This window comes from Paramormyrops kingsleyae, chromosome 7, assembly GCF_048594095.1.
Source record: "Paramormyrops kingsleyae isolate MSU_618 chromosome 7, PKINGS_0.4, whole genome shotgun sequence".
Classification (NCBI taxonomy): Eukaryota; Metazoa; Chordata; class Actinopteri; order Osteoglossiformes; family Mormyridae; genus Paramormyrops; species Paramormyrops kingsleyae.
The window spans coordinates 28,725,043-28,751,572 of record NC_132803.1 but is presented as its reverse complement, the minus strand read 5'-3'; the positions used below and the strand labels follow the sequence as shown (position 1 = coordinate 28,751,572).

The following is a 26,530-nucleotide window of genomic DNA, read 5'->3' as shown; positions in this document are numbered from 1 at the left end:
TTCCACGTGTCGCTTTTAGATCTAGATCTAAAGATGAACGTATCATAAAAAGATAGTATCGGACACAAAAGGAGATCATTGCGTGGGCGGAAGGGTATACAAATCTTGAATTTGTAGTATAAAATGTTTAAGTATATTGTCTGGCGTTTATATCCTACAAAATGCGATATTGTGTCCATTATGGGCAGCGTAATAAGTTTTTGTATGCGTAAAAATACGAGTTCATAAACAAAGGCTACTATCGAAAGAAAAGATGACATTTGGACTATCTCTCTTGTTTGACCAGTTTCATAGCAGCCTTATTGTAAAATGTAAGGCAAAGAAACTTATCTGGTAAATTAGATACATAAAACTTGTCGGCCTCAAACGGACCCAACGACTAATATTGGTAAAATGTAACACAAAATTGATAAATTCTGGAACGGTGTTTCTCACATAGCCTCCCAGCAACCCAAAACAAACATTTAATTTGACTGTAGGCTACTTAATGCTAATTTTTAATAATAATTCCCACTTATACACATTTACAGCTAAACTAGACTATTTAATTTGAAAAACACATTTCTGGTTTCAACCTTAAGAGCAGCGATTTTAGGATTAAATACACTTTAGTCTGACCTATATATACTGCCGGGGGAATAATATGTCTTGTCGTGCTGCATTTTGATTGAAAATGGTTTAAGATGATTAATTTAAATCGCTTTTGCATAGAGAACGAGATCACTAACGGGAAACAGCACATAATACAGGCCAAGTAACATCTGAGTACCTGCGAAAATTTTAACCAGACCGGTTACCAAGGAAACAAGTCTCTCTGAAATGATTTTGGAAAAGTCACCTCAGCGTTTGGTTTCAATGTTCAAATAAACACGCAAGTGGGATTTCTGCCTTTTAAAATGTGCACATTCACTCTGTTGTTAGATATTCTGCCTTTGGGTGTTCGAAAAAGCATACCTTCAGTAATAGATGCAATTACCTGTCACGCATATCGGTTTCATTTTTATACAGCAGGAAATTATTTAACCCCCTGCAAAGCACCCACCGTGTCAAAAACGATCATAGCTGAATGGCACCAATGAAACAGCAATGAACTTGGACATGCATTTTAATTTAGGTCACAATCGATCTGCATCATCAATTATGTATTATCCTTATGGAAAGTGGCTGCGCGCGGGAAATATAAAAAACACATGTGTATGTTAATTTTAAGCAGTTCAGGAACGCTTGGTGAGATAAGAGATAACAAAATGTTAATTCTACTTGCTTAATTCATATATAGACGGTAATCAGTATATTAATATAAAACTGTAAGTAATCAAACGTTTACATAATCAGGATAGAAACGAATAAACGTGACCATATATTCACGAAATAAGTAGGCTACTCATCTAACTAAATAACAAGACTCTTATCGTTTGGAAGTTTTGTGCTGTAGGCTATATAATGCCAGATGTATGTGTTTTTTGTGAATTGGAATATTTACACTCCTCTGTAAAACAAACAGACGTCTTAGTAGTCATCAGAGTAGTCAAAACAGAACAAAAACCACAGAAAGTGAAATGAGGTTATGGGGAGAGCAACCGCCCCTTTCTGCGCTTTAGCAGAAGTGTCGAAGGCGTCCAGCATCCCGCGCGCTCCGGGAGCCACACAAAGTGCAGACAAGAAATCCCGTGTCCCATCCCCCCCTCCAACTGTTCAAGCAGCCTGCATTGCAGCCGTTATATAACAGCATCGTATCCTAGATAAAAAAAGCATCATACACACTCACATCGACATCCCAGTAATGACACAGCACATCCAAATAGTGTATGTTTTATTCTTCATGCCAGAATTACAACATGGAGACCATCAAGTGAATATGCCGGACAATACTAGTCTAACTAACGCGTTTCTTTTGGCAGTTAGTATACTACGTACAGTTTTGTCCATTTAACGCACATTATAAATGGATTTTCTTTTAACATGTGGTCATGTCGAGTTGTCTCAGGCATCCTCGCGTCCTGGCGCTCGAAGGATACACACGCACGGAGCAGAGAGTGAAAACCAGTCCTCTGAATTAATCAACACTGAGAACCGGCAGACAGCCAAGGGGACATGGCAGGAAAACCACACCGCAGAGTTTCATACATTCAGCCAGCGAGAGATGCACAAACTGGGTCACCGACACCGAAGGACTGCTGGAGGGACACTGTGATGCGAAAAAAACTGCAATGTGATAGATTCAGTTGAAGCTGGATAATGATATGAATAAAGACGACAATTAATAAATAAATGTTCCATTCTGAAATGTATGACGGCACCAGTGAGACAGATGCCTAAATTCAGCCAACAATTCTAATAAGCAAAGTCGAAAGCCAGGACAAAACCAAGAAGCATTTGTTCCTTGGTATAAAAGACACGAAAAACATCTGCCGGGAGTCTCACATCTACTGCGCCATTAACACAAGTGATAAACTATTGTTTTCTTTACAAATTAAACTAATAACTTATTTTGTGAAATGTAAATATTGCGCGTTACAAACAGTCGCAGTAGCGTGGACAGTTTGCTGATGAATTCTGGTACTCAATTATTGACCCCCTTTTTAGGGTTATCGGGGTAATGCGTTACCTGTGACGCGTGCGTATTATTGAAGATAGACAATACTGTCTTTTTTTGCAGAATCCTCATGTCCCGAGGGTCTCTTTGTCTGTAATTGCGTACTGCCAATATAATAGGCACTGGAGCGAGATATTGACGTCTCGTTGTTTTCTTCTCAGAGAATCAGCAAGTTAAATTAAAATGAATGCGTGTGCCCGGAGGTTTGTGTGTGTGTGTGGTGTGTGTGCGTGTAATAGGTTTATATTACATTATGGGGACCAAATGCCCCCCACTGTCACGTTAAATGAAACAACAAGCATGGCAAAAGGAAATGGACCATGAGGGGTTAAAAGGGCATAGGGGGGATCAGGTGAGAGCACAGGACACAGGGCAAACTGGGGAGGACACACAGGCAGCAACAGCAATGACTAGACTGGGGAGCTTGAGACAAGGAGGCACTATATACATCACTGACGAGGGAGCAGACGAGAGGCACCTGGAGTGATCCACACGAGGGCTGTAACGAGAGGAAAACGGGGGGAAAAGAATGCAGGGTGTGACACCCACAATGTAATAAAAACCTGCTTTTTAATGTTGTGGGGACCATTTTTTCAGGTCCATACAAAGTTCTGTGAATGCAATCAAAAAAGTAAAAATGTCAAAAGTCTCATATTATGTTTGGTTACTTATGGTTAAGGTTAGGGCTGAGTAGGGGTTAAGGTCATTATGTTGGGATTAGAGTTTTCTCCATAGAAATGAATGGAGAGTCCCCACAAAGATATAATTACAAATCTGTGTGTGTGTGTGTGTTTGTGTGTGTGCACGCATAAGCCCCTTATCACTTTTCCACTGAAAACATATATAGTGCATAAGGATTTTAATGAACGCGATTATATTTCTGCATCACCCAAGTAGAAAAGAACATTAAAATAAACAGAGAACTCAAAGAATAATGTTTGTTAATTTGTTAATAGAAATCTTGAAAATTAGATTTTCCCCCAAAAATAATTTTGAATATTAATATTGCAAAATCAGGCAAAGAATGTTGTCAATGTAAAATGAAATATTAACATAAACGCAAACAGTTGAGTTTTTGAATAATCACTAGTTTTCGTCAAATGAAACGGTCTGCATTGCGGCTTGCCCAGAAACTGGGCTTTGACCTATTTTCCTGTGTGCTTACACTCATAGCTGGAAACCTTGTAAAAATAGATGGTATCCAAAAAACATTCCCAATGACGCCTCACCTCTCTGGTCAGCTGGCTGGACGGTGAAATCTATGTGTTTTCTCAAGCAGAAAATTAAGTTTTTGAGAAAGTGCAATCAAAAATAGCTTAGAGGCAGAGTAAGTGTTAGGTCTATAACCAGCGGCAGATATCACCAGAAAGGTGTCAGATTTCAGTTAAAAGGTAACTAGATTGCTATTGACTGTTTTAGGTTAGAGAGGTTGTGGTTTTAGGGACATTCTGCAGGTTGAAAACACAGGACAGTTTACGAGGACATGATAAAATATGTTTACACTGGGGCGTAGCTAGAAATTTTGGGCCTCCCAACAAAATGTCATCTGGTTCCCCACCATGAATAATTCTCCATATGCTGGGCCCCTGTGAAGAGCTGGGCCCCCTGAATCTGCCCGGGTGTCATGCTGCAGCCCTGCATTTAAAGGTCAAGAGGAATAACTGGTCAGATAACTGGCCGAAAGGATAATGTGGGAAGAAGATGAGTGTTCATTTGGCGGAGAGGATGAACAGTAACACCAGCACCATGACAGGAAGGAAGACCAGGAGCAGGCAGCTGAGCTTAGCCAGGTGGAGCAGGAGGAGCGCAGCCAAGTAGCAACATCGGCACCTGTGCTTCAGCTGAGGGAGCAGCCGCACAAACCCGGGGGGGTACCTAACACAACCGCACACCAGCTCCATGTCCATACCGGACTCCAGCCGCCTCTCCAGTTCAGCCCACCGCCCTGGTTCAGAAGGAGGCGGAGCCTGGGCTGGGGGTGGGGCAGCCGGGAGGCAAGGCCCCAGATGGGAGTCGTCCATGAGGAGCACCGCCTCCTCCTGCATCCGGCGGATTTCCCAGTCTAGCAGCGGGGTCCTCTGGCGGCAGAGGGGGCAGGACACCCTGGTCCCATCAGCCCGTCGCATGAGCATCTCCCCCAGGCACTGCTGGCACACAGAATGGTCGCAGTTCAGCATGGCACGACCCCTCTGACCCTGGGTCTGGTATGGCTCCGTGCAAATCGGACACTCCTCCTCCTCCTCCTCCGCGTCGATCTGGCTCTCCCCGCCTGTGTGGAGTTTCATTTCCTGTTCTGACTCCATTCCCTGCCGCTCAGTCACCTTCCCTGCAGTTTCCCCCCCTTCCAGTGGCTTGGAAATGAGCTGCTCTCTCGCTGCTCCCAGCTCCTCCTCCGTGTCTCTCATCATCACTGCTACGGCATCTGGTGCTTCACCCACCAAAAGCTCTCCTGCTGAGTTCCTCCAATCCGCGCCCCTTGTGCCCACAGCTGACTCTGCACTCTGGCTCCTTCTTGGTTCCCCCTCCATACTCATAACTTGAACTCCCCCCTCAGAGTCAATTCCAGAACATTCCTCCATCGTCTTCACAAACACACATTGACAGTATGTTAAAATACACCCTTGCCTACCTGAAGACACTTGACCTGTCCTCAGCTCAACACGCAAACCCTCCAGCTCTTCAGCAGTCCTACATTTCAAAGAGGTGGTGACACAAGGTGCCCTCTGTTCCTGCCACGGTTTATTTGACGGAATATAAGGTCAAGCCCCGCCCACTTTCCCAAGATAAGTACGAAATCCAGCGTTGGGTGCAGCAGACTTCAGTCACAAGACTACTCCCTCCTCTGTGTAGATTTGCCCTGAAGTACAATCTAAACACAAATGGGAATACTTTTTGAGTGGGACTAAAATGACTTTAAACATGTACCAGAATCGTACATGCCGTTGCTTAACAGTGTCCCGGTTAAATACTGTCACACTTATTTTTTTTTTTAATTAAGGTAATTGGTATTCCTGTCATTTCATGGATGTCCGTTGAGTGTTTCACATAATTCACAGAAATAGGTATGATGCGAGTAGCTGAGCCGTGTCAGAGGGGTGAATAATGCACAGATTGCTTATATGGCTGTATAACAAGGTCTACAATTGTTTTCTGTCAAACAAAAGTGAATGTGAATGGGGACTAAGAAGCCAATAAGAAGACAAAGTCGCTGTTGTTTCGTTTTATTTTTGCAGCAATGACAAGAATAAAAGCATAAACTTCCTTATCTGATACACTGTATAAAGCGAGCAGAGATCCGGTATAAAAAGCAAGTGAAGATAAAATAATATGCTGATATAACATTTTTAAAGCATTGCAATTACAAAAATAATTTTCAAATCTGTTTTATAAAAGGGAAAATAAGACTCAGATATTGTTTTTCCACAATTAGTACATAAAGTATGATTTCTGATTCTCTCTGTACATACACAGACAGGGTTTTCTGTCTTCCTTACCCAACGTCGGCCATGGCCTCCGGGAGTGTGCAGGCTTTAATACACATTTTTAAAGTCTCTATCAGTCCACTCACATGGTATTTGATAGACTGAAACCTTCCCATGTTCCAAGAAAGTCAAGTTACCTTCTAGCAAGCAGTTCATACTTTGCCTGTCTTAAGGTTTGCTTGTTCCATGAATTACTGATAATTAGCTGATAACCAGTGCTTTTCATTTTAAGGGTTTCGCTTTAACCCTTCGCTACATATTCGGCTGCTTGAGTACCATTTTTGCAGAGAAGAATTATCACAGTATTAAGAGTCCCTGGATCATAAAATGGATGATTTTCCGCATCCGTCTGTAGCCATTATCCAGTTAGGGAAACCTGTGCTGCACCAATATTGAATTGACAGTACAGGTAAATAAACGGCCTCCGCAGCCACTGCTCTGATTGGTGCTTGATTATCATTGTGACCTCATTGTTAGAGTGAGAAGCTACACTCTTTCTACACATATTACCCTATTGCACCATTACAAAAATCCATTTCATCAGAGTGCAAACCAACTATAAGCTATTTCTGTGAAGCTATCTACATTTGCTGCTGTGCTTCCGCAACAAACTATTCACACAACCAGAATGTTAATTAGACCATTAGCCACCATTTATTGCCATTTTTAACCTGGTCTTTATTTATACATTTCAGTCAGCCTGGATAAAACAGGCCTTGCAAGTCTGAATAAAAATAGATGACTTGCAAGAGGTGTTGAAATATGAGACCTCTGAGGTCTGCGGACATGTGCTTTAATAACTGTCCATTTGCAGTTTAACTCAAATCAACTCAAGCATAATTGAGGAAATATCCAAACCACATGTTTGGGGAAGCTGTTAGTATTGATTCCAGAGTAATAGTTCCAATAAAAACGAGAACCGCTGAGCAATGAGTACCCTGTTCCATTGTAAGCAAGTACAGTAATTAAATAGTGTGTATTCCATTCCAGTCCAGCCCACCCACTCAATTACCTAGCTGGAGAATATAGAGTTCTTCCGAGCTGTACTGCGGATACAGCTCCCCCCCCCCCAACTCCACCCCCTTGAAAGGGTCCTGCTACAATCCACACTCTACAGCAGCCTTGCTGCAGTGCAGATGAGGCAAGTGGAGCTGAACAGTGTTCCAGGTGCTGGTGTATAGTGCAGCCCCCGTGCTCAGAGCAAGGAGAACCTCTCAAATACAAATACAGCCATTAAGATCTCTTGTTATTTTTTTTTTTAAAAATCCGGCATCGTGGAGATCATGAGGGATCAGAAACGGAAAAGAGACAAAGGAGCAACGGAACCTGCAGGGCCACCTGGAGACGGATCGTTCTGCAGCGGGAGACGCTGCTGTAATCAACGACTGGTGTCTTAATTACATAGCGAGAAAAAAAGAGAGAAAAAAGCTGCCCTCCACCTTCTGGGTGGCTGTAATTGCTAAGAAAAATGTAAAGTAGGTCCAAGATACTGCATAGAGAGAATATCGCTCTAAAACCAGCCCATCCCTTTAAGTCTGCCAGAATAGGGAGCACAGAGGCACTTAAAGGGGAAGGAAGGAAATAACAGGACCCTGGCTGACCTCCTTATAGCCCCCCCCCCCCCCCAAAGGATGGAGAATTAGCTTTGTGTTCACAGTCGGTACACTGGGATTACTCACATCTCTTTCGCATTTGGAATCTGTGCTCCCTCCATCTTCAGATGTTTAGTGCACTTTAAATTCAATAATTCCTCCGTAATAACAACAAGAAAAGCATTTTTAATAATAACAACAGGATTATCATATATGCCGTGCTTGTTGTGTAAGAAAAATAAATAGACTTGTTTTGAGTTTAAAATCTATTATAAAAAGGTGGCTGAGGAAAATAGTGAATCATTAGGGCAGGAGAGCTAAGGCTGCACTCCTTTTCAAGTAACATTTATGAATGACACTCTTATGGGCATAATATACTTTGACAAAGCAATTGCTTAAAAATGCATAGGACTACTGGCTTTGTTGTTAAAAAGAGCACAAGAGCTCTGCGAGCTTCTCTAAGTGGCCCCTTCCCTGCATCCTGCATCTCTCTTTGTCCAGCGCCCCCTAGTGGTTCCCTCCACCCCAGCCCACAGCCTGTGTAACAATCCCACACTTCTCCTCATTAAAGCCGTCACCCTTGGTCATTCTTTCACACTCAAATGCAGGTGCAAAGCGGCAGCACAGCTGGTCAGAAGTCCAGCGTGTCGTACTGGTAGCGGAGGCGGGGGCTGTTCTCTGTGTAGAACTGGCTGTACCAGCGCCGGTGTCTCTGGATGGCTGAGTCCTCCTTCACCAGGACGGGCTTGGAGCTGTATTTCTTGTTGTTCCAGATCATCACATCCCGTTCGAACTGTTGGGAGGTCGAAAGCGACAGGACCGTCATGGACCTCGTTGGGAAAATAAGCCTGCTGGCTCAAGACGGTCAGTGAACCCAGCTCCCGACAGGACCTTCTGGGTTCTAACCCCACACGCCTAGATTCACTTCTCAAATGATAATAATTATAATTTTGTATTTAGCAGACAGTTTTATCAAAAGTGACAAACAACTGAGAAAGCAGAGTCGGATAAGAGTCAGAGTCCCTGGAGCAATTGGGGGTTAAGGGCCTCGCTTAGGGCCCAACTGTGACATCATTCTGCCAGCTATGGGATTTGAACTAACAACCTTCCGATCACAGGCACTAAGTCTTAACCCCATAGGACCACATGCCATTTAACTACCTGTACAGTGTACAACTGTTCATGCAGAAATCAAAACCGCGAAGGGGTAGAAGTTCGCCACCCCAGCTATGACTGTGAATAGCGGTAACACTGGAGATACTGGCTGCTGCTGTCGCTCCTTCGGAGAGAGATTATGAGTTGAGCCGTAGGAGGGAAATGGGGAACAAAAAGCGAGCTATTGTTGATATTTCAAAAGAAATGACACTCAAGGCACAGAGGAAGACAACGTGCCACGTCGCTCTGTAAGACACGGCAGAGTTTTTGATAGAGACGTCTGAATATACGCAGAGACTTAACTCTGGCTTTACCCGTGCATGATGGGCCCTGTACTGAGACAGTGATGTTTTTAGGTGCCTCTGCCCACCCAACAGAGACAAGACCAAATTTAACCAATCATTAGCGATTTAATAGAATTGCAATGGACCCCCCCACCCAGTCAGAGGCGGTGGGGGGGGGGGGGTGGAGGGACATCCAGCCTCAGGCCCATCATGGCAGGGGGCTCACTGTACAATGTATGAAGGGACCCCCCCCCCCGCCACCAGGCAGCAAATTTTACTGAATGCCCCTTTTGAAACTGATTTACAACAATTTACAGCAATACCCCACAACGGCACCCCCTGCAGTAAGACCCCTCCTCCGCCCCTGCACCCCCCCAGGTTAACAGCTTTTACCCCGCCCCCCCCAAACACTGGTGCCCACCCACCATACCCAAATGCCACTGGGGAGGGAAGGGGGCGGGGCATACCTGGATGCACTCAGCCCGTAGGATGAACTTGGGCACCAGGGGGGGGATGTTGCCCTGGTAGAAGATGCTGTGGGAGACGCACTGCAGGAGGGGCTCCACGGGGGTCACAGAGTGCATGATGACGCCGCGGCCCAGGAAGCTGCTGTCGAAGAGCAGGAACACGACCCCCGGGCCCACCTGCAGCACACGGGGGGGTGCAGCCCCATGAACGCATGTCATCACACTGGCCCCCCCAAACCAAACCAATCCAATTACTGTCACTCAGTCTTAACTCCCCCCACCCATCTACAGAACCCCTGTATGCCAGCATCTCTGAGTCTCCCCTCCCCCCCAGAGCCCCTCCCAGTCCCCATCACCTGTCTGGCCACCACATTCACGTCGAGTATCGGCCAGTGGCGGCCGAACACAGTCAGGGCATGCTTCACCAGCATCTGCGAGCAGTGCTTGTTGGGCTCTGGCTCAGGTTCCCATTCCACCTGGGTGTCACAGCATGAAGGGGGAGGGGTTACTGACTGATGGACACCAGACAGGCCAATGGAAAGACAACATTTTTGATTATGCCACCTTCCAATCATGCCGGATGAACTCCCAGGTCTTGCTGTTGGTGTAGCGAAGGTCCACACCGCTGACGATGCCTGGCGTGTGCAGATGTGCCAGGTGGGCGATATCAGCTGCGTTCTCCGGGATCTCCTGCAGGGGGTGCACATGTGCAGGACGAATGCTTAGGGGATCTGCTACCTACACTCTCTCTCTCTCTCTCACACACACACACACACACACAAACCTCAATGTGTGCGTTGATGAAGTGCTCCGTACGGCCGCGGTACACCCACTGGCCCCGCGCGATCTCCTCTTGCTCCGGAATGGTCCAGCTGGGCTCAAGACCATCGCAGTGGAACCACACCAGGATCAGGCCGTTGATCTCCATGCTAGGCCAGCGTCGGACCTTAGCAAACTCCGGCACTGCAGGCCCAGAGAGGTATGCAGTCGTCACAGTATGAGCCTCAGCGAGGCGTTTTCATTTACTGAATGGGTCCCTTTTTTATTGTAAGTATTATTTAATTACTGACTTTTATAAAAGCATCGAATCCTCCAAAACATTATATGAGTGTAATTTCTATGTAGAATTTAATAAAAGCATAAATCACAGAGAGCTAGGGCACTCACAAGCACCAGTCCTCAAACATATTAATCACACACACACACACCTTTCTCCGCATAGGGGATATGAACACATTTCCCATCTTCGCCGCGGAACTGCCAGCCGTGGAAAGGGCATTCGATGCATCCACCGACCACACGTCCGCCCACCGCCAGGTTGGCGCCCAGATGGGGGCAGTACGCGTCCACAACGTGGGCCTTCCCGTCCTGACCCCGGAACACAGCCACCTGCTCACCTACGAGATTTTGCGAAGGTGTGATTTTAGGGGGCGTCACCTCTGATGTATGCATGATGAGTCAAGCAAATACAGAAACAAGGGAAGGTGTAGTTCATCCCAGAACCACTAGGGGTCTTCACTCCACATGATGTGTCTCTCTGGGGCCCATTGTGCTGAAGCACTTGGTTTTATTCTCTTAAAGGGACAGTCCCCCTTTCCCAGGTAGCAGGGAAATACTGTGTAAGCCCCACATTTGATACACATGGTAAAACTTCAGTCCTATTACAGATCCCCAGTGTCTAGCCTTGGTGCTGTACCAGGCCTACAGAGAATAAGCTACTTGACAAACACAAATGTCATTTCAGTCCGGTGGCAACTGTCGCGGGACATTCCGGAAACTTGACCGGAGGTGGTGTCCGGACACAGGGGCAGCGTACACATCCAGAAAGGCAGACCAACCACTAGCTGGAACCTGACCCTACGAACGGCCAGATGGAGATCAGGGCCAGATCATGCTGGTAAGTCTCCAACATGCTAGAGCCTCACACACGTGACTGACGTGACATGGTTTCGCGTTTAGACCCGCTAGTGCTGGCTATTTTTTAATTATTTAAAACGTATGACATGGGAACATTTTTACAACTCGGGTTTCAGACCTGCAGCGACCGCTCGGCGCTGGACTTAATATAGGTCAACGGATCTAGAGCAGGAGCTCACGCGTGGCCCAGGGGAAGGACCTCATTAGCTACTGTCGCAGGGCAGCAGGCCTGGGGGGGTTGGGGGGGGGTGTCATTTGCTGTGGAGACTGGTCTTGGATAAGAACACCATCGCCCTCACTAGGGCAATCTGGGATGTTGCAGTTCCATGCACCAGTGCAGTTGTTCCCGATTGCTGCTCCTAAACTGAGCCAATCCTCTCCGTTTGACCAGCTGTCATCGCAGCCCTAAACTGTACAGTAAGAGCTGCATCTAACCCCAAAGGGGTGGGGTGGGGGGGTATCCAGGCAGCAGTGTAGTGGGTGGCCGTCCCTCAGAACACCACATGGGGAGGGAATCCTCAGGGGGGGGCATGCAGGGACACTTTCAGAAAGACTGCCAACGTGGAGGTGGGTAGACTGCTGACTTGCACTTCGGAGTAACGCCAGCGAGAAATCACGCCAGAGAGTTACGCCGCTTTTTGGAAGCGGTACCAAACACACCTCGGGCTGGTACTGCAGCAGAACCGGTGCTTCAGCTGGACCACTCACCCCGTTCACCTCTTCCTGACCCAAGCTGCTATACATGTTTTTTCTCACCCCAGTAATCAATGATTCCGGGCCCCACTCTCAAAATGTGTGCATTATCCACTGCAGACACATAAAAAAAGCTGTCTTTGTATGCCCACCCTTTAAAGCAGTGTTTCCCAATCCAGTCCATGGAGACCTGCAGACAGTCCACGTTTTTTCTCATTTCCAGCTCCCTGGAAAAAGTGTTGACTGTCTGGCAGGGAGCCGGGAGGGAGCAAAAACATGGACCGTCTGTGGATTTCTGATCACTGGGTTGGAAAACACCTTTTAAAACCTGTTTGTTCCTCCTATATCTTTTAAAGAATGTGATTCAGTTACTGTTTGGGACTGCCTTAATCCGTCACACCTTTGTCTAAGCCGTGTGTGCATGTTCGTGTGGTCGAGTGTGTTCTGCAGAACTGCATGCATGCATGTGTGAGTATGTATGGGAGGATCATCTCTCTCCCAAATCACCATCCATGATCACATGAAGGACTGCTCTGCCCGTCATGCCCTTTGGTCCCATGGGCACCCTGATTACCCCAGAGATCAAACAAAAACATGACCATGTGATCTGTGACAGCGTGGCAGGCATGAAACATTGACTAATCTTATATTATTATTAACCAACATTATGCATCACAGACTGAACTTCCTTTTCAGGCAGAACCGCTGAACCTACCGCCTAGTGACAGTTCATGTCGTTCCCGTCGGTAGCACCTACAGTCCATGAGTGGCTTATTTGCAGCCCCTGACACATGAGCTTAGCGCTCAAATGGATATTCATGTTATAACTTTAGCGTTTTGCTCACGCATTCAGTTCCATGACTGCTATGAATACGGCTTTAAAGTTGGGCTGGGTGATATGGGCTAAAAAATAAATGCCGTAAACTGAGAAAAAGGGTCTCTCATTATCTTGGTATTTTAAGGAGGAAAATACAGTATCTAAGGTATATACAGCTGTGGAAAAAATTAAGAGACAACAGCACAATTTTTTGTGTCACTCATTTCTTAATTTATGGGTGTGTGTCTGTGGAAAATATATATTTTTTGAAAACTGCAGTCTTGTTCTTCACTGTTTCTCATTAATGAAGGGCTTCTTCCTTGCTTTACGGGACTTCAGTCCTGCTTCTAGGAGCCTGATACAAACTGTCCTAGCAGTGCACTTCACACCTGCACTTTGCCCATTCCTGTTGAAGGTCACTTGATGTCATCCACTGATTCATGGGAAACTGTTGGATAAGTTAATAGTCTCTCTCTGGCATTAGAAAGTCACTTCCGCCCTTTTCCTGGCTGGTTTCTGGTCATTCCCAGTGTCTCCTGCTTCACCTTATTCTTGTATACTGCTGTCTTAGAAATTTTGAACATGGAAGCAACATGCTGCTCAGTGTAGCCTTCTGCCTGCAGAATTAGGATTAATCCAGGATTTAAAAATGCTAATTTTTAATGTTTAAAAATATAGAGTTGTCTCAATGTTTTTCTGCAACTGTATCTCAGCGTTTTCAAAGAAGTGGCTCAATGTTTAGATATAAGTCAAAGCCACGTGTAAGATGTCATGAAAACATTTAGATGAAAGACAAACGAAATGCAAATGCAGTGTTTCCTAACCCTGTCTGCAAATATACAACTATAACTATTCAGCATAAAGACAAAAATAAAGGATGCGTATATCAGTCTTACATGGGTGCAATAAAGCACCAACCGCTCAGTTAGATATTAAAACAGAAGGTGAATGTTCAGGAATAAAACATTCTAAATATAAAACCTCTTCAGCAAATGGCTCTAAATACAGAAGTCTGACAACCATTGAAAGTGTACTTAATAACTGGAATGATACTCAATTTAAGGAATTAGTCTTCAATAAAATAAAATATATACTGCAAATTAGGATATCTTATCTTCTAAGTCAGCCAAATACTGACTGAATGGTTTGTTTTTAGCTTTGAATGCTGATATTCTATGCTATATCATTACTGAAGCTCTTGTGTTGTTTACAGCAGGAAGGAATACTATAGGTCTCTATTAAAAATCTTTGCTCATACTGTTCCCTCAGTGGGTTGTCAAAATGTGGAAACGCAATCAGAGAAATCCAAATTTCGACAGCCTTAATTTTTGTGCATAATAAAAGTATACCGATGAACACAGGATTCTCATCCTTTATCTCAAACAAAAATATATCAATATATCATTAAATATGAGAGTCCTGCTTCATGCGGAAATTACCTGCAAATCCTCAAATATATATTCCAAGCCAATTAATTTCACTGATGAACTACTGCAATTATCCTCTTATAAATCTCATTAGAATGTGCTTAACTATTATTATCAGAGTAAAATTTGCCCAGCAACATCAAAATGTTGATCACAACCTTGAAAGCATTTGCTTGCTGTAGTAGTCACGGCACTCACACAACACAACCAACCTGTATCTAGGGCATGCTGGACAATTGGATCTCAGGTTCACCCCATGAAAGGTATCTGGATTGATACAATTCTTCAGTGCCTTCCCTTGGGTTCCCCCCCCCCCCCCCCAAAAATGCAGTTTGTGAGTAATGTTTCCAAGGAGACGAGAGACTGGTGGAAAGTGGGAGGTTGCATTCTGCCATCCTGGTCCAAATGACAGCCACCTGGAGGGGTGGGGGTCTTGAAGGGACTTAAATTATGTAATTAAATGTGACGGTTGACAGGAGACAGGAGTAGTCTGAGTAGCACGGGAGATTCCTTTTAACTCTATGGCTCAAAAAGACCTTTTTGTGTTGTGGAACCAGGGCAACAAATCAGAAAGCAAATCTTTCTCAGTGCCCGAAAGGCTATCCTGTTCACATAATAACTACCTACTCCAGTGAACAGAAACTCGAGAGAGCCAGAGGGACGGGAACGCCGACTGAACCGGCTCCGCCAGCCACCCGGCGTGAGCATCTCCCCTCACGCGCTGTGCGATTACTGCGGCCGCCCCATCTCACCTCACGCGCTGTGCGATTACTGCGGCCACCCCAGCTCCCCTCACGCGCTGTGCGATTACTGCGGCCGCCCCATCTCACCTCACGCGCTGTGCGATTACTGCGGCCGCCCCATCTCCCCTCACGCGCTGTGCGATTACTGCGGCCGCCCCATCTCACCTCACGCGCTGTGCGATTACTGCGGCCGCCCCATCTCACCTCACGCGCTGTGCGATTACTGCGGCCACCCCATCTCCCCTCACACGCTGTGCGATTACTGCGGCCGCCCCATCTCACCTCACGCGCTGTGCGATTACTCCACCCTGTAATCATAGAGCGACAAAATGCTCCTTATTCTGGCCATAACTACGAGGTATAATCAAGGACTCGGAAGTTTCACGTTGCAACAAAGGGCTAGGAGGCATCGTACTGGGCGTGTGTGTGTGGGCGGGTTTAAACACTGCTTCACCTATTGTATTAATAAATTGTATGGTTTCCAAGCTGACACGAGCCGTAGTAATGCATTAAGCCCCGGGGAATGGAAAAATGAAAGTAAGAAACTTCTTTTTTGATCATATTTTTGATGCCCCCATACACACAGATTACAAAACTGTAATCCCAACATGACAACCATAACCCCTACCCAGCCCTAACTTTAACCATATGTAACTAAACTAAATACGAGACTTTTGGCATTTTCAATTCTTTTACTGTAGTCAAAGATTGAAAAACGGTCCCCACAAGATCGATCTATCTATCTATCGATCTATCTATCTGTCTGTGTGTGTGTGTGTATATATATATATATATATATATGGCACACCTGGCCAGTTCTAATACCACATTAGTCTATACGGTCTACACGGCAGGTTGGCCTTGCTCAGCTTCACAAACACACTACCATTCTTTTAGTCAGTGTCATACTGGCAAGGTCGCAAAACTGCAGCACAGAGCTGAAAAATGCCTTTGCGGACCAATTAAAAGAGTCCACTTTTCCCGCCAGTGTTCCTGCACTGGGGATGCAGCACTTACGGATAAATCTATAAGGACCAATATAGGCATGAAAGACTGTAAACCCATTTTCACCTATGTGAACCTATATAACTGTGTGTATTTATATATGTACTATTCCCTATAAATTAATTCTGCTAATAGATGCAACGTAAATGTAGCCCAGTGCAAAAGAAGGGGTCCACTGGACTGAGTGGTTACTGATGGGAAAAGCAGACTGTGTAACCTCAAATTAACTTACTTCTTATACAGAACAGAATCCTTTCATAGTCGTGTTCCAGAAGCCAGGGGTCCTACATTGCTCATAATGAAATGATGTCATAATGTGCTCTTTTATATAACCCTAACGCTCTGTCATGTAGTCATTTCTGTTTTGGGGATGAGACTAAAAATGGGTATGGAGGACCTTAGCGAGGAAGATGAGATTCCTCAGCCTCACATTTGCAGTGCTGGGTACAGAGTGTGCAGCTCTCTGTGTTGAGAGAAATGAGGGGGTGGCTTCTGCCCCAGCATCAGATTTGCCCTCAAGTAACCCCTCTGAAGAATGGCCCGCGAGCTGGATTTACCACTCACTGGCCAAGGTGTGAAAGCTGAGATGAACTGCACCCTGCGGGCCACTCTTACTGCACCGGCTGATAAAACTGCATCACCTTTTAAGATAGCAGTTATTTCCCTGTGCAAGATGTGTCACTAATTTTGAAATTTGCAGGCAGACTCTGGATCTCACCTGCATGGGCTGATGATTCTGCCAGACTTTCTAATGCACGTGTGACACCTGAGTGTGGCAGAGAAACCCTGTATAAATTTTTGGCACTAAAACATGACCTAATTCCATTGATAATTGTTTAATCTTTTATTGGTCGTTACCACATCCCCGATCAAAAGGTTCTCAGGGCTGGACAATTATGTCTATTGGGCATTCCTCACACAGAAACACTGGTGGACTTAGGTGGGGAATGAGGGGGGGGACTGCACCCCCCTTTGCCATCAAGAAAGTCTCTCAAGTGTCCTATAGAGTGGCAAACATGCCACTATTAGCTGCCCATAAGGTGCTCCCTTCATATGAGATAGTATGATGATGATGATGTGCCTCATAGTGGAGGAGATGTGACACAGTGCCCTAATGAGGGTACTTCTAGTGGAGGAGATGTGATACAGTGCCCTAATGAGGGTACTTCTAGTGGAGGAGATGTGATACAGTGCCCTAATGAGGGTACTTCTAGTGGAGGAGATGTGATACAGTGCCCTAATGAGGGTACTTCTAGTGGAGGAGATGTGATACAGTGCCCTAATGAGGGTACTTCTAGTGGAGGAGATGTGACACCGTGCCCTAATGAGGGTACTTCTAGTGGAGGAGATGTGATACAGTGCCCTAATGAGGGTACTTCTAGTGGAGGAGATGTGATACAGTGCCCTAATGAGGGTACTTCTAGTGGAGCAGATGCGATGCAGTGCCCTAATGAGGGTACTTCTAGTGGAGGAGATGTGATACAGTGCCCTAATGAGGGTACTTCTAGTGGAGCAGATGCGATGCAGTGCCCTAATGAGGGTACTTCTAGTGGAGGAGATGTGATACAGTGCCCTAATGAGGGTACTTCTAGTGGAGGAGATGTGATACAGTGCCCTAATGAGGGTACTTCTAGTGGAGGAGATGCGATGCAGTGCCCTAATGAGGGTACTTCTAGTGGAGGAGATGTGATACAGTGCCCTAATGAGGGTACTTCTAGTGAAGGAGATGTGATACAGTGCCCTAATGAGGGTACTTCTAGTGGAGGAGATGCGATGCAGTGCCCTAATGAGGGTACTTCTAGTGGAGGAGATGCGATGCAGTGCCCTAATGAGGGTACTTCTAGTGGAGGAGATGTGACACCGTGCCCTAATGAGGGTACTTCTAGTGGAGGAGATGCGATGCAGTGCCCTATAAAGTGCCCTTACAATGGTCTAAACCAGGGGTGTCAAACTCCAGTCCTGGGGGGCCGGAGCCCTGCACATTTTTGGGTTTCCCCTCGTTTAACACACCTGATTCAGCTCCTTGTGCTAATTACCACACAGCTCTTGAGCTGAATCATTTATGGTGGAACAGGGAAATAACTAAGCTACACAGGGCTCTGGCCCCCCAGGACTGACACCTGTGGTCTAAACAATCTCTATGGGTACATTTCCAATGGAAAAGGGTGCTCTTATGTGGTGCCCTTTAATACTGCCCCTACAAGTGTCCCAAAGGGTCCCCTTTCCAACAGAGCAGGGGTAGGGGTGTGCACAAAGGGCCAGTGTGTGTGCAGGTTTTTGGAATAACCTTTAGGTCTGTTCAAACCCAGATGTGAGGACTCTTCAGCCAATCAGTCCTCTAATTAGTAATCTAATAGGGAGTTACATACCCAGTGGCCCTTTCTGGATAAGAGAAAATGGGATTCAATGCTGTAAAGTAGGGGTTGTCATTTCTGCAGACTGGTTTACATCAGACAGTTTTTCATATATGAACTAAAATGTGTAAACATAAGGGGTCACAAAAAATTGAAAATATTTGAAAAATTGGAAATGAATGAACCCATTCGCAAAACCACCAGCATTCCATAGCCCGGTAGAATACTAGCCATGAGCTGGTACCAGTCCATGAACTGGACATGGGGAGTCCCTACTGTAAAGGGTACTCTTGTTCTCTTCTCCTAAGCAGCCAGAATATACAAAGAAGTGCCCAAAAAGTTTCCCCTCTAATGGATAAAATGTGATGCAGTACAGTACAGGGAGTCCGTTCCTGTGTGGGAATGTTGGAACTGTCCTACTGACTGTCACTTCCACATGGTCAATGTGTAAAATGGTAACCGTGGTAACTGTGAATGGTACACACACCCAAAAGAATTCATTTCTTAACTCCTTTATGTCATAAAATAGTTTCAGACAATATAATTTAGTAGTTACAATGAAATAAGATAAATGCAAATAAAAATTCAGACATCTGGGCAGCTTAACTGAATCAAGCAATGGACACTGACTCCTTCCAGAAGATGCTATGAAACTATATCTGTGCAACATTTCACACATGTAATTACTACCATGGTAACGAACCGAAGAGGGTGTCTGGGTGATCGTTACCGTAACAAATGGTGCTATCTGCCCTCACTGGGAGCAGGTCTAAAGAAATAGCGACAAAATTGATTAGAGCTAGTCCAGTCACGATTATTACATAATTGCCTGATAGCAATTATTAGAGATGACCGCGATTATTTATTGCATTATTGTTAAAATCGTTTCCATTAATCTGTATAAAAATAGATGAATGACACACGTATTTCTATTACTACTTCCACATCACTTTTATTTTTTACCGTGTAACGTTTGACATCTCGTTGCGCTTCTGAAGCGATCCTTACCTGCCCTATTTGTACCTCGCACGTCTGCGCATGCTCATGTGCAGCATTAGCCTTTAAGGCAAATTTTACGACAGTGCCCGATTTGTACCACTTCGTTCCACAATATTTTGACTCAACCTGATCTGGTTTATATTTTTTTCACTATGTCGCATTCATTTTACGGGCTGCTTCTGAACGTTCTCCACCAGCCCAGAATGGGATAATTAGCCAGATATTCCAATTTTTGATTCTTTGTGTTGTCTGTCCGTTCAATAAAAGTTCTGCATAGCACCTGCACTTGTGTCTGAGTGCGTGTTTATGGGTTTCGTTAAGGTGGGATGACTGTATATGTAACTGACGACTGGCACGATTATGCTGCAGCAAAGTCATTATATTACGCCAACAGGACAAAGAACCAGAGAAATGTATGTTATTTTGTCCATTTTTTCTTATCCCACTGATTTGGAGTTATATAATGGGTGCACATAGCTGGTACGAAAGTACGCATTCGCCAGTGATACGTACGCGCGGCAATTTCTTGAAGCAGCGCAAATGCGTACGTATGGTATGTGCGCTTTTATGACAAAGAATTACCATTGTTTTCAACCTTTAGGTAGTTAATTTTTTACTTCTTTCACGGTATAAATGCTAAAATGCACACTGATTTATTGTCATAACAGCACGAATGCCTACAATAAATATGTATTTGCATATATGACGACTGCGTAGGCCTACTTGCTTACCAGTTATGTGCACCCTGGATATAAATATGGCTGAACACAAAATACAGTCAAACCTCCCTTATCCTGGCAGAATGGGACCAAGGGGTACCCGTAAATTAGAAATACATTAACAGTACAGTACAACGTACATGTGTACAAATACAAACTACCTGATATTTATGAGGTGCAAGGCTTATAATAGGATGTTATTTCAGTCTGAGCTAGCGAATCATCCCGGTTTATTCTTGCAGTGGTCATCCAGTTTTTAACCAGCATCAAGTGAGCTGGATGATTTTTTCTTTACTCTTCCAAATATCGTCTACCGTAGACTTAGCAACTCCAAAATGGTCTGCAACAACTGTGTGCTTTTCCTTTTCGTATCTCTGTAATGATATCGAGCTTCTTTTGGAAGGAGATGACACTACGCTTAGTCTTTGAAGCCATATATTTTGCAGTTTTACGCGACGCCGTAAATTCAGCTCCGCCCACAGCCTCGTCCTCTAGCTCGCTCTCCATTCGACGTTCGCTCCGCCTCCACGTGCAGACGCCGCCCACAGCCTCGTCCTCAATCCTCAAGCTCGCTCTCCATTCGACGTTCGCTCCGCGGCCACGCACAGACTCCGCCCACAACTCGCTGTATGCGGCATTCGTCACTTCCGCCTTCCAAAATGTAAAGTCGACCGCAAGACGTCTCGGGAGCTCTGCTCACTTGATTATTGTTGTTGGTTTGCTTTTATTTGTTGGATCTTCCTGTGTTTGATTTGTTTGGTTTATTGGATTTCTAATTTTCGCTTTGCCCTTGTCGGTACTTTCGCTTACTTCCTATTTGGTTCAAACTCTCGCCCGATTTTTGGGTAACGTCTTCACGCGCCCCTCGGACTTTGACGCTTTGATGTATATGTCAGGTGCATAGGGAGTGACTGCCATTTTTGTTTTTTTGTGATTAATTGTCATTGTTGACACACCACAGTGCACTACAACGAAATGTGTTTTCTGCATTTAACCCATATGTGACTTCGTGACATAGCAGGGGGCAGCTAATTCAGCACCCGGGGAGCAGTGCTCAGTGCCCCAATGCTAGACTGGGGCTCGTAACAACAGCTGTTGGTTGTGTAAAATTAATTTGCTCGTGCCTAGAGCTGCCCGGTAGAGGGAGGTGCCCGTAGGCCTATATCAGAGGTCCGGACAAAGGAGTTTGATTGTACGCCAAACGTCATACTTCAGTTTGCAGTGAACCAAAGCTATGAGTAAACCAAAATACCATGTCGTTGGATAGCAGCAATTTCAACTGATGTAAATATAAACTAACATGTCAGATATGAGATAGCCTATTAATAGTTTTGAACCAAAAACTGGAAATAGACGACCGGACTGAACACTTAAAACAACAAGCAAAGATAACGGATTGTTTTTTTTTAAGTCAGCGGAATCATAAAAGTCAAGGTTTTGTGTCCTGTTTCACAAAGGATTTCTTGCTTAGCCAAATAACTTGTCAGACTTATGATAGACCAGTTTAGATAGATTTTATTTTCGTTCACTTATATTTACCCCAGACTACCCTAATTTCAATGTTTGCTGTAAATGTAGACAATATGTCCCAGATAGCATACATACTGTATGTTGAAATGACATTGATTCCATATCAAAGAAAAAGGTTGAAACAACGTTAATCTTCAATCTTTCATTGAATCATGGTTTTACCACCATCAATTTTTCAATAATTAATTCAGTTTCAATCAATAACCAAAAATCAATTCAGTTTCAAAGTTAATAATTTAACACTGACCATAATTCAACGCATTTATAATTCAACGGTGAAACAATAACATGATATGCTACCTGGGACATTCCTCCGTAAAATGGCACGAGGAAAGGATCGGGCGGTGTAGACGTGCGAGGTAAAATCAGGTAGGTGGTACGGATCGGGTAATGACAAAACTAACTTTTTATCTCGAGGGGGTTAACTTCTTATTTGTTATTTATGTCACATCTGCCCAGTATTTTTTTTTTTTTTACAAAGCTTAAAAGTAAAAATCAGTTTTTATTTTTGTGTTCCAGTATTCAATATTCAATTCATTATAAGGTATATGTATTACTAAAAATGTGTTACTAAACTATGATTAGGGTAACCCATAATGATTAAAATGAATAAAAAAGACAAATCATTAATCACAATTATTTGTATGACAATTAATCGTCAACAAAAAATACATGATCGTGACAGCCCTAATTAGAGTGTGACAAACCCTGTGCTCTCCGTTTAGGCCCAGGTTCGACACTCCCAGCCAAACGAAGAACGGAATTTCTCCCCGTGATTTAATGAGATTTGACTTTTTGTGCAGCCAGACTTGTAATTGTGGCTGCAGACCGGGGATTTAATTTGATGGAACAAACATTGCATTGTGTTTTTAAATTCCCTGCGTTCATGCATGAAGCTCATATCTCATTACTTTCTTTTTCTGAAAAACTTTCACTTTACCCAGAAACAGATTTCTTAATGTTTGCACACTTAAAAGCTCTTTTTAGTTAGCTGTTATCTTGTTTTGGACAAGTAGCAGGCCAGCATTTCATAATTTCAAGTATTTATTACAAGGGTGCTTTGTATTTGTAATTATAAACTGTAAAAGTCGTAGAAGAGACCCCGTACCTACTAGTTATGATTATTGTTACTATTATATTGTTACTATTAATATTATATGTTAATAGCCTATACCTCCAACATACAATTGCAAGGGTTGTGTGTATCTAACAAACAAAATCATTCACACACACGGAAATGATTGGGAAAGGTCCAGTCACTAAAGTGTAAATCACTTAAGAGTTCATGCTTGGCAACAAAACCCAAAGTCATTTTATGTGTTATTGTTATAAGTTATCGTTTTTAATTTATAGTCTTTCTACTTTTAGCCGTTCTTTGTGACAGTTATTAAATGAAAGAATAATGTAGGGCCTACTGCCAGGACTGTTTTAACGCAGAATTAATTTATACATCATTAAGCATATTCCGATTTATTAGGCCATAGGCTATATGTAATTTTAAACGATTAATAACGCATTCAATAGCCGGAATATGTGAAATAACTGTCTTCTAAAAATGAAACGTTAATTTAAGAACCAAATGAAGAAAATCGTGCACATGTGCTCAGTGCTACATTCAAAAACGGCACCCTTTCTCTCTTAAATCACCTCAAACCCCTCATGTTACAAAACTGCCAATTAACTGTTATTTTCCCCACATCTGCGCGGCTGTTTTAACGCGTGGCGAAGAGGATCGGGGATGCAAGTCAAAGAATGTGCATCCGTCCTTAAATTAAAAGATCTTAATTAACGTGGTCATAAAACGTCTCTAATAAACGTTAATATTGAGCCCACAAGGCACGATCCACTCCGTCCCTCGGGATAATGCGCAGTGTACCGCTCTGCTTTTGACAGCGGGGACGGGCGTTTCAAGGGTATCGGTACTTACCCAGCACGGTAACGCTCTTCACTTCCCCCCTGTCCAGCATGTGCGAATCCAGCACCCGAAACCATCCGTTGGGGTAGATAGGTGGCAGCTCCCCGGTCTTGCGTCTCCGGCGCACCTCGTTGGCAGCCTGAGCACGGGAGCGCCCGTCCTCACTTATGTAGCCCACCTCGTCCGGTGTGCGGAGCAGCTCCAGCGGAGCGAAGAGGAGCCGGTACAGCCAGCCCAGTGCAAGAAGCGACACCCCGACGAGGATGCAGGCTGCGGCCCTGGCCGGGGCACCAGCCAGCCCGGTTTTCCTCCACAGCTCAGGATACCCGCTCATGAAGATCAGGTCTGAAGGATCGCGGACATCCAGCAGCAGTCCGGCCGTCAGGCTGATCGATATCACCGCAAGTACCTTAATCAGCAGCGACAGATTGCAACTCTCCATGCTGGTGTTTGTTTATCGAGTAAAATCTTCGCTCTGCCACCAAAGCTCGGCTGAGAGAAAGTGTGCCACCTTCTGCCGCAGTGAACTAATGAAGTGCCGCTCTGTACACCTGATAAGCGGAGGGATCGTGTCTCTGCCTATGGACTTACCCGTAGTCCGCCTTCTACCGACGGTTCGCCGTAAGAACTGGTGTGTTTTCGTATTTATTACTAAGTTCATTCACCCGCAGAGCATGAAAGCAGTTTGCCCTAAGATTAAAATCAGTATCATATTCGTACGGCTTTCAGCCTGCAAATATCACCATTGACAGGTATATACCCGAGGTCAAATGTAGAATGCAGTATATAATACAGCAATTTCTTGCCGTTGTATTCCTGATGACATCACCATTGCTATCGCTGTCATATACAACGTGACGCAGAATGTAAGTTTATAGAATTATATAATGGAGATTATAGTGATTATATTGATTGAAGATTATAGTGTTTGATTGTTGGCCGATTTAATTTTCAATTAAGCTACAAAGCACGCCCTTCTCGAATAAGTACATACATAAATAAACAAATAAATAAATGGACGGATAGATAGATAGATAGATAGATAGATGGATGGATGGATGCGCTAACAACTTTTCCCACGCATAGTAAAACGATGCCCCATAACCACGGATGCAACGGATTTATACACATAGGTTACAGCGGTAACCCCAACAGTAGTGGAGTGCGTGTTGAATTTAGGAGACGGAGAGCAAAGTGGCGTTTCACTGAACACCTGTGGATCACTACTCTTGGCTTCATATATGTGACAGGCTGTAACTTATAAATGAGGATTCGCATATATTTGAATATAACTCGTAAATAACAGCAGGTGGCTTGGTGACTCAGTGGGTAACCTCACACCAACATCGCTGGGGTTATGAATGTCAGAATGTCACCTCCATTCTGTACGTGTGGAGTTTGCACGTTCTCCCGCAGAAATTCCTCTATGTTGACTAAGTGACGTGTTTAAATTACATGTAGCATGTGAATGAATTTATGTATATATTAGTGTATTTACATACACAGACACACGCGCGCACACACAGATACAAACCCCACATCCATAAAAGTTGGCATATTTTCTATAATGCAACAAAAACAAAAATCTGTAATGTACTGTAGATGTCGCAAGAGCCATCCTTGCTTGCAAAGACTGAGCCTTTGATGGATGCTAGTTTTATACCTAATCATCATACCCAATCTGCTACCAATTAGCCTGCTTAATGTGGAGTCTTCCAGACCGGTGTTACTGGAATATTCTGTGCACTTTTCAATCTCATTTTAACTCTGTCCCAACTTTTGTTGAATGTGCTGCAGCCATCAAATTTTAACTTTGCGTATATTTACAAAATACAATTAAGCTGGTCAGGTCAACTGTTTAAAAATATTTTCTTTGCACTTTTGTGAGTTAAATGAAGGTTCACGTGAATTAAAGAATCACAGATTTTTATTTTATAGCATTTTAGAAGTTTTCTGGAAATTGGGTTTGTATGCTTTGTTATGTATTGGTATCTCATCCAGGATGTAGCCCAGTCTCGTGCTGGCTCACAGTCCTACACGACCCTGACCAGGACACGTGGTTGAAAGATGAAAAGATGCATAAATGGATGAGTTTTTTTGGGCTTAAGGACTCGAAAAGGCAAACTGTTGTGTAACAAGGCTGATTTGTCCACATCCACATCTCACATAGTTTGCTCTAATATGAACGGGATTTATTTGTTACCACATTAACCGGCACAGTGGTGCTGGTATTGTTTAGCGTTAAGAGTCACTTCTGTATGATGACTTTTAAAATGTATTTAGGCTATTGCAAAGTTGTAGATGTGAAAAAAAAACCCAAAAGTGATACAATTTTCAATATGAAACTTCATGGAACGATGTGACACCTGGGTACGACATACTCACCATCCTCTCTATCTGCACATTCATGACGTGAAAATTATTTTCGATGGTATAGCCACATTCAGATGAGTAGCCATACGAACATACACAATGCGAAAAATGTGAATGAATGGAATTTGAATATGAGACCATTCTAGTTAAGAATTAATATAAGAAGAAATCAAAAACACACCTGCACATTTTAACAAGAGCAGAGAATTCCGTGTAAGAAAATTCTTAGATTTTCAAGTAGTACAATTTATCATCTTATCAACTTGGTATCTACTTTAATTGGTTACTACTTTAATCCATATAATGTTGGTGAGGCTGATGCAATTCCCCCATCTTATTAAAATTTTGAAAGAAATCTGCACGCATCAATTTATTCTGAACCGCATCAGTAGACACGGCATAATAAAACAAGATGCGAGGGTTTTAAATTAACCTTCTGAATACCGTATTGTACCTTCGTTA

The 26,530-nt window shown here is 44.0% G+C and overlaps 1 protein-coding gene across 1 annotated transcript; it reads right to left on the bottom strand.

The window, feature by feature from the left end:
* Positions 1 to 5,801: 5,801 nt before the first annotated feature.
* On the bottom strand, positions 5,802 to 24,426 carry LOC111853969 (cholesterol 7-desaturase nvd). Its single transcript, XM_023831455.2, has 7 exons — positions 23,708 to 24,426; positions 10,785 to 10,973; positions 10,361 to 10,539; positions 10,141 to 10,266; positions 9,933 to 10,052; positions 9,577 to 9,753; positions 5,802 to 8,463 (listed from the first exon to the last, which is right to left on the bottom strand). Exons 1-7 carry the CDS (start codon positions 24,135 to 24,137, stop codon positions 8,302 to 8,304), a joined length of 1,383 nt encoding a protein of 460 aa, XP_023687223.1. The 5' UTR covers positions 24,138 to 24,426; the 3' UTR covers positions 5,802 to 8,301.
* Between the last annotated feature and the right edge of the window lie 2,104 nt (positions 24,427 to 26,530).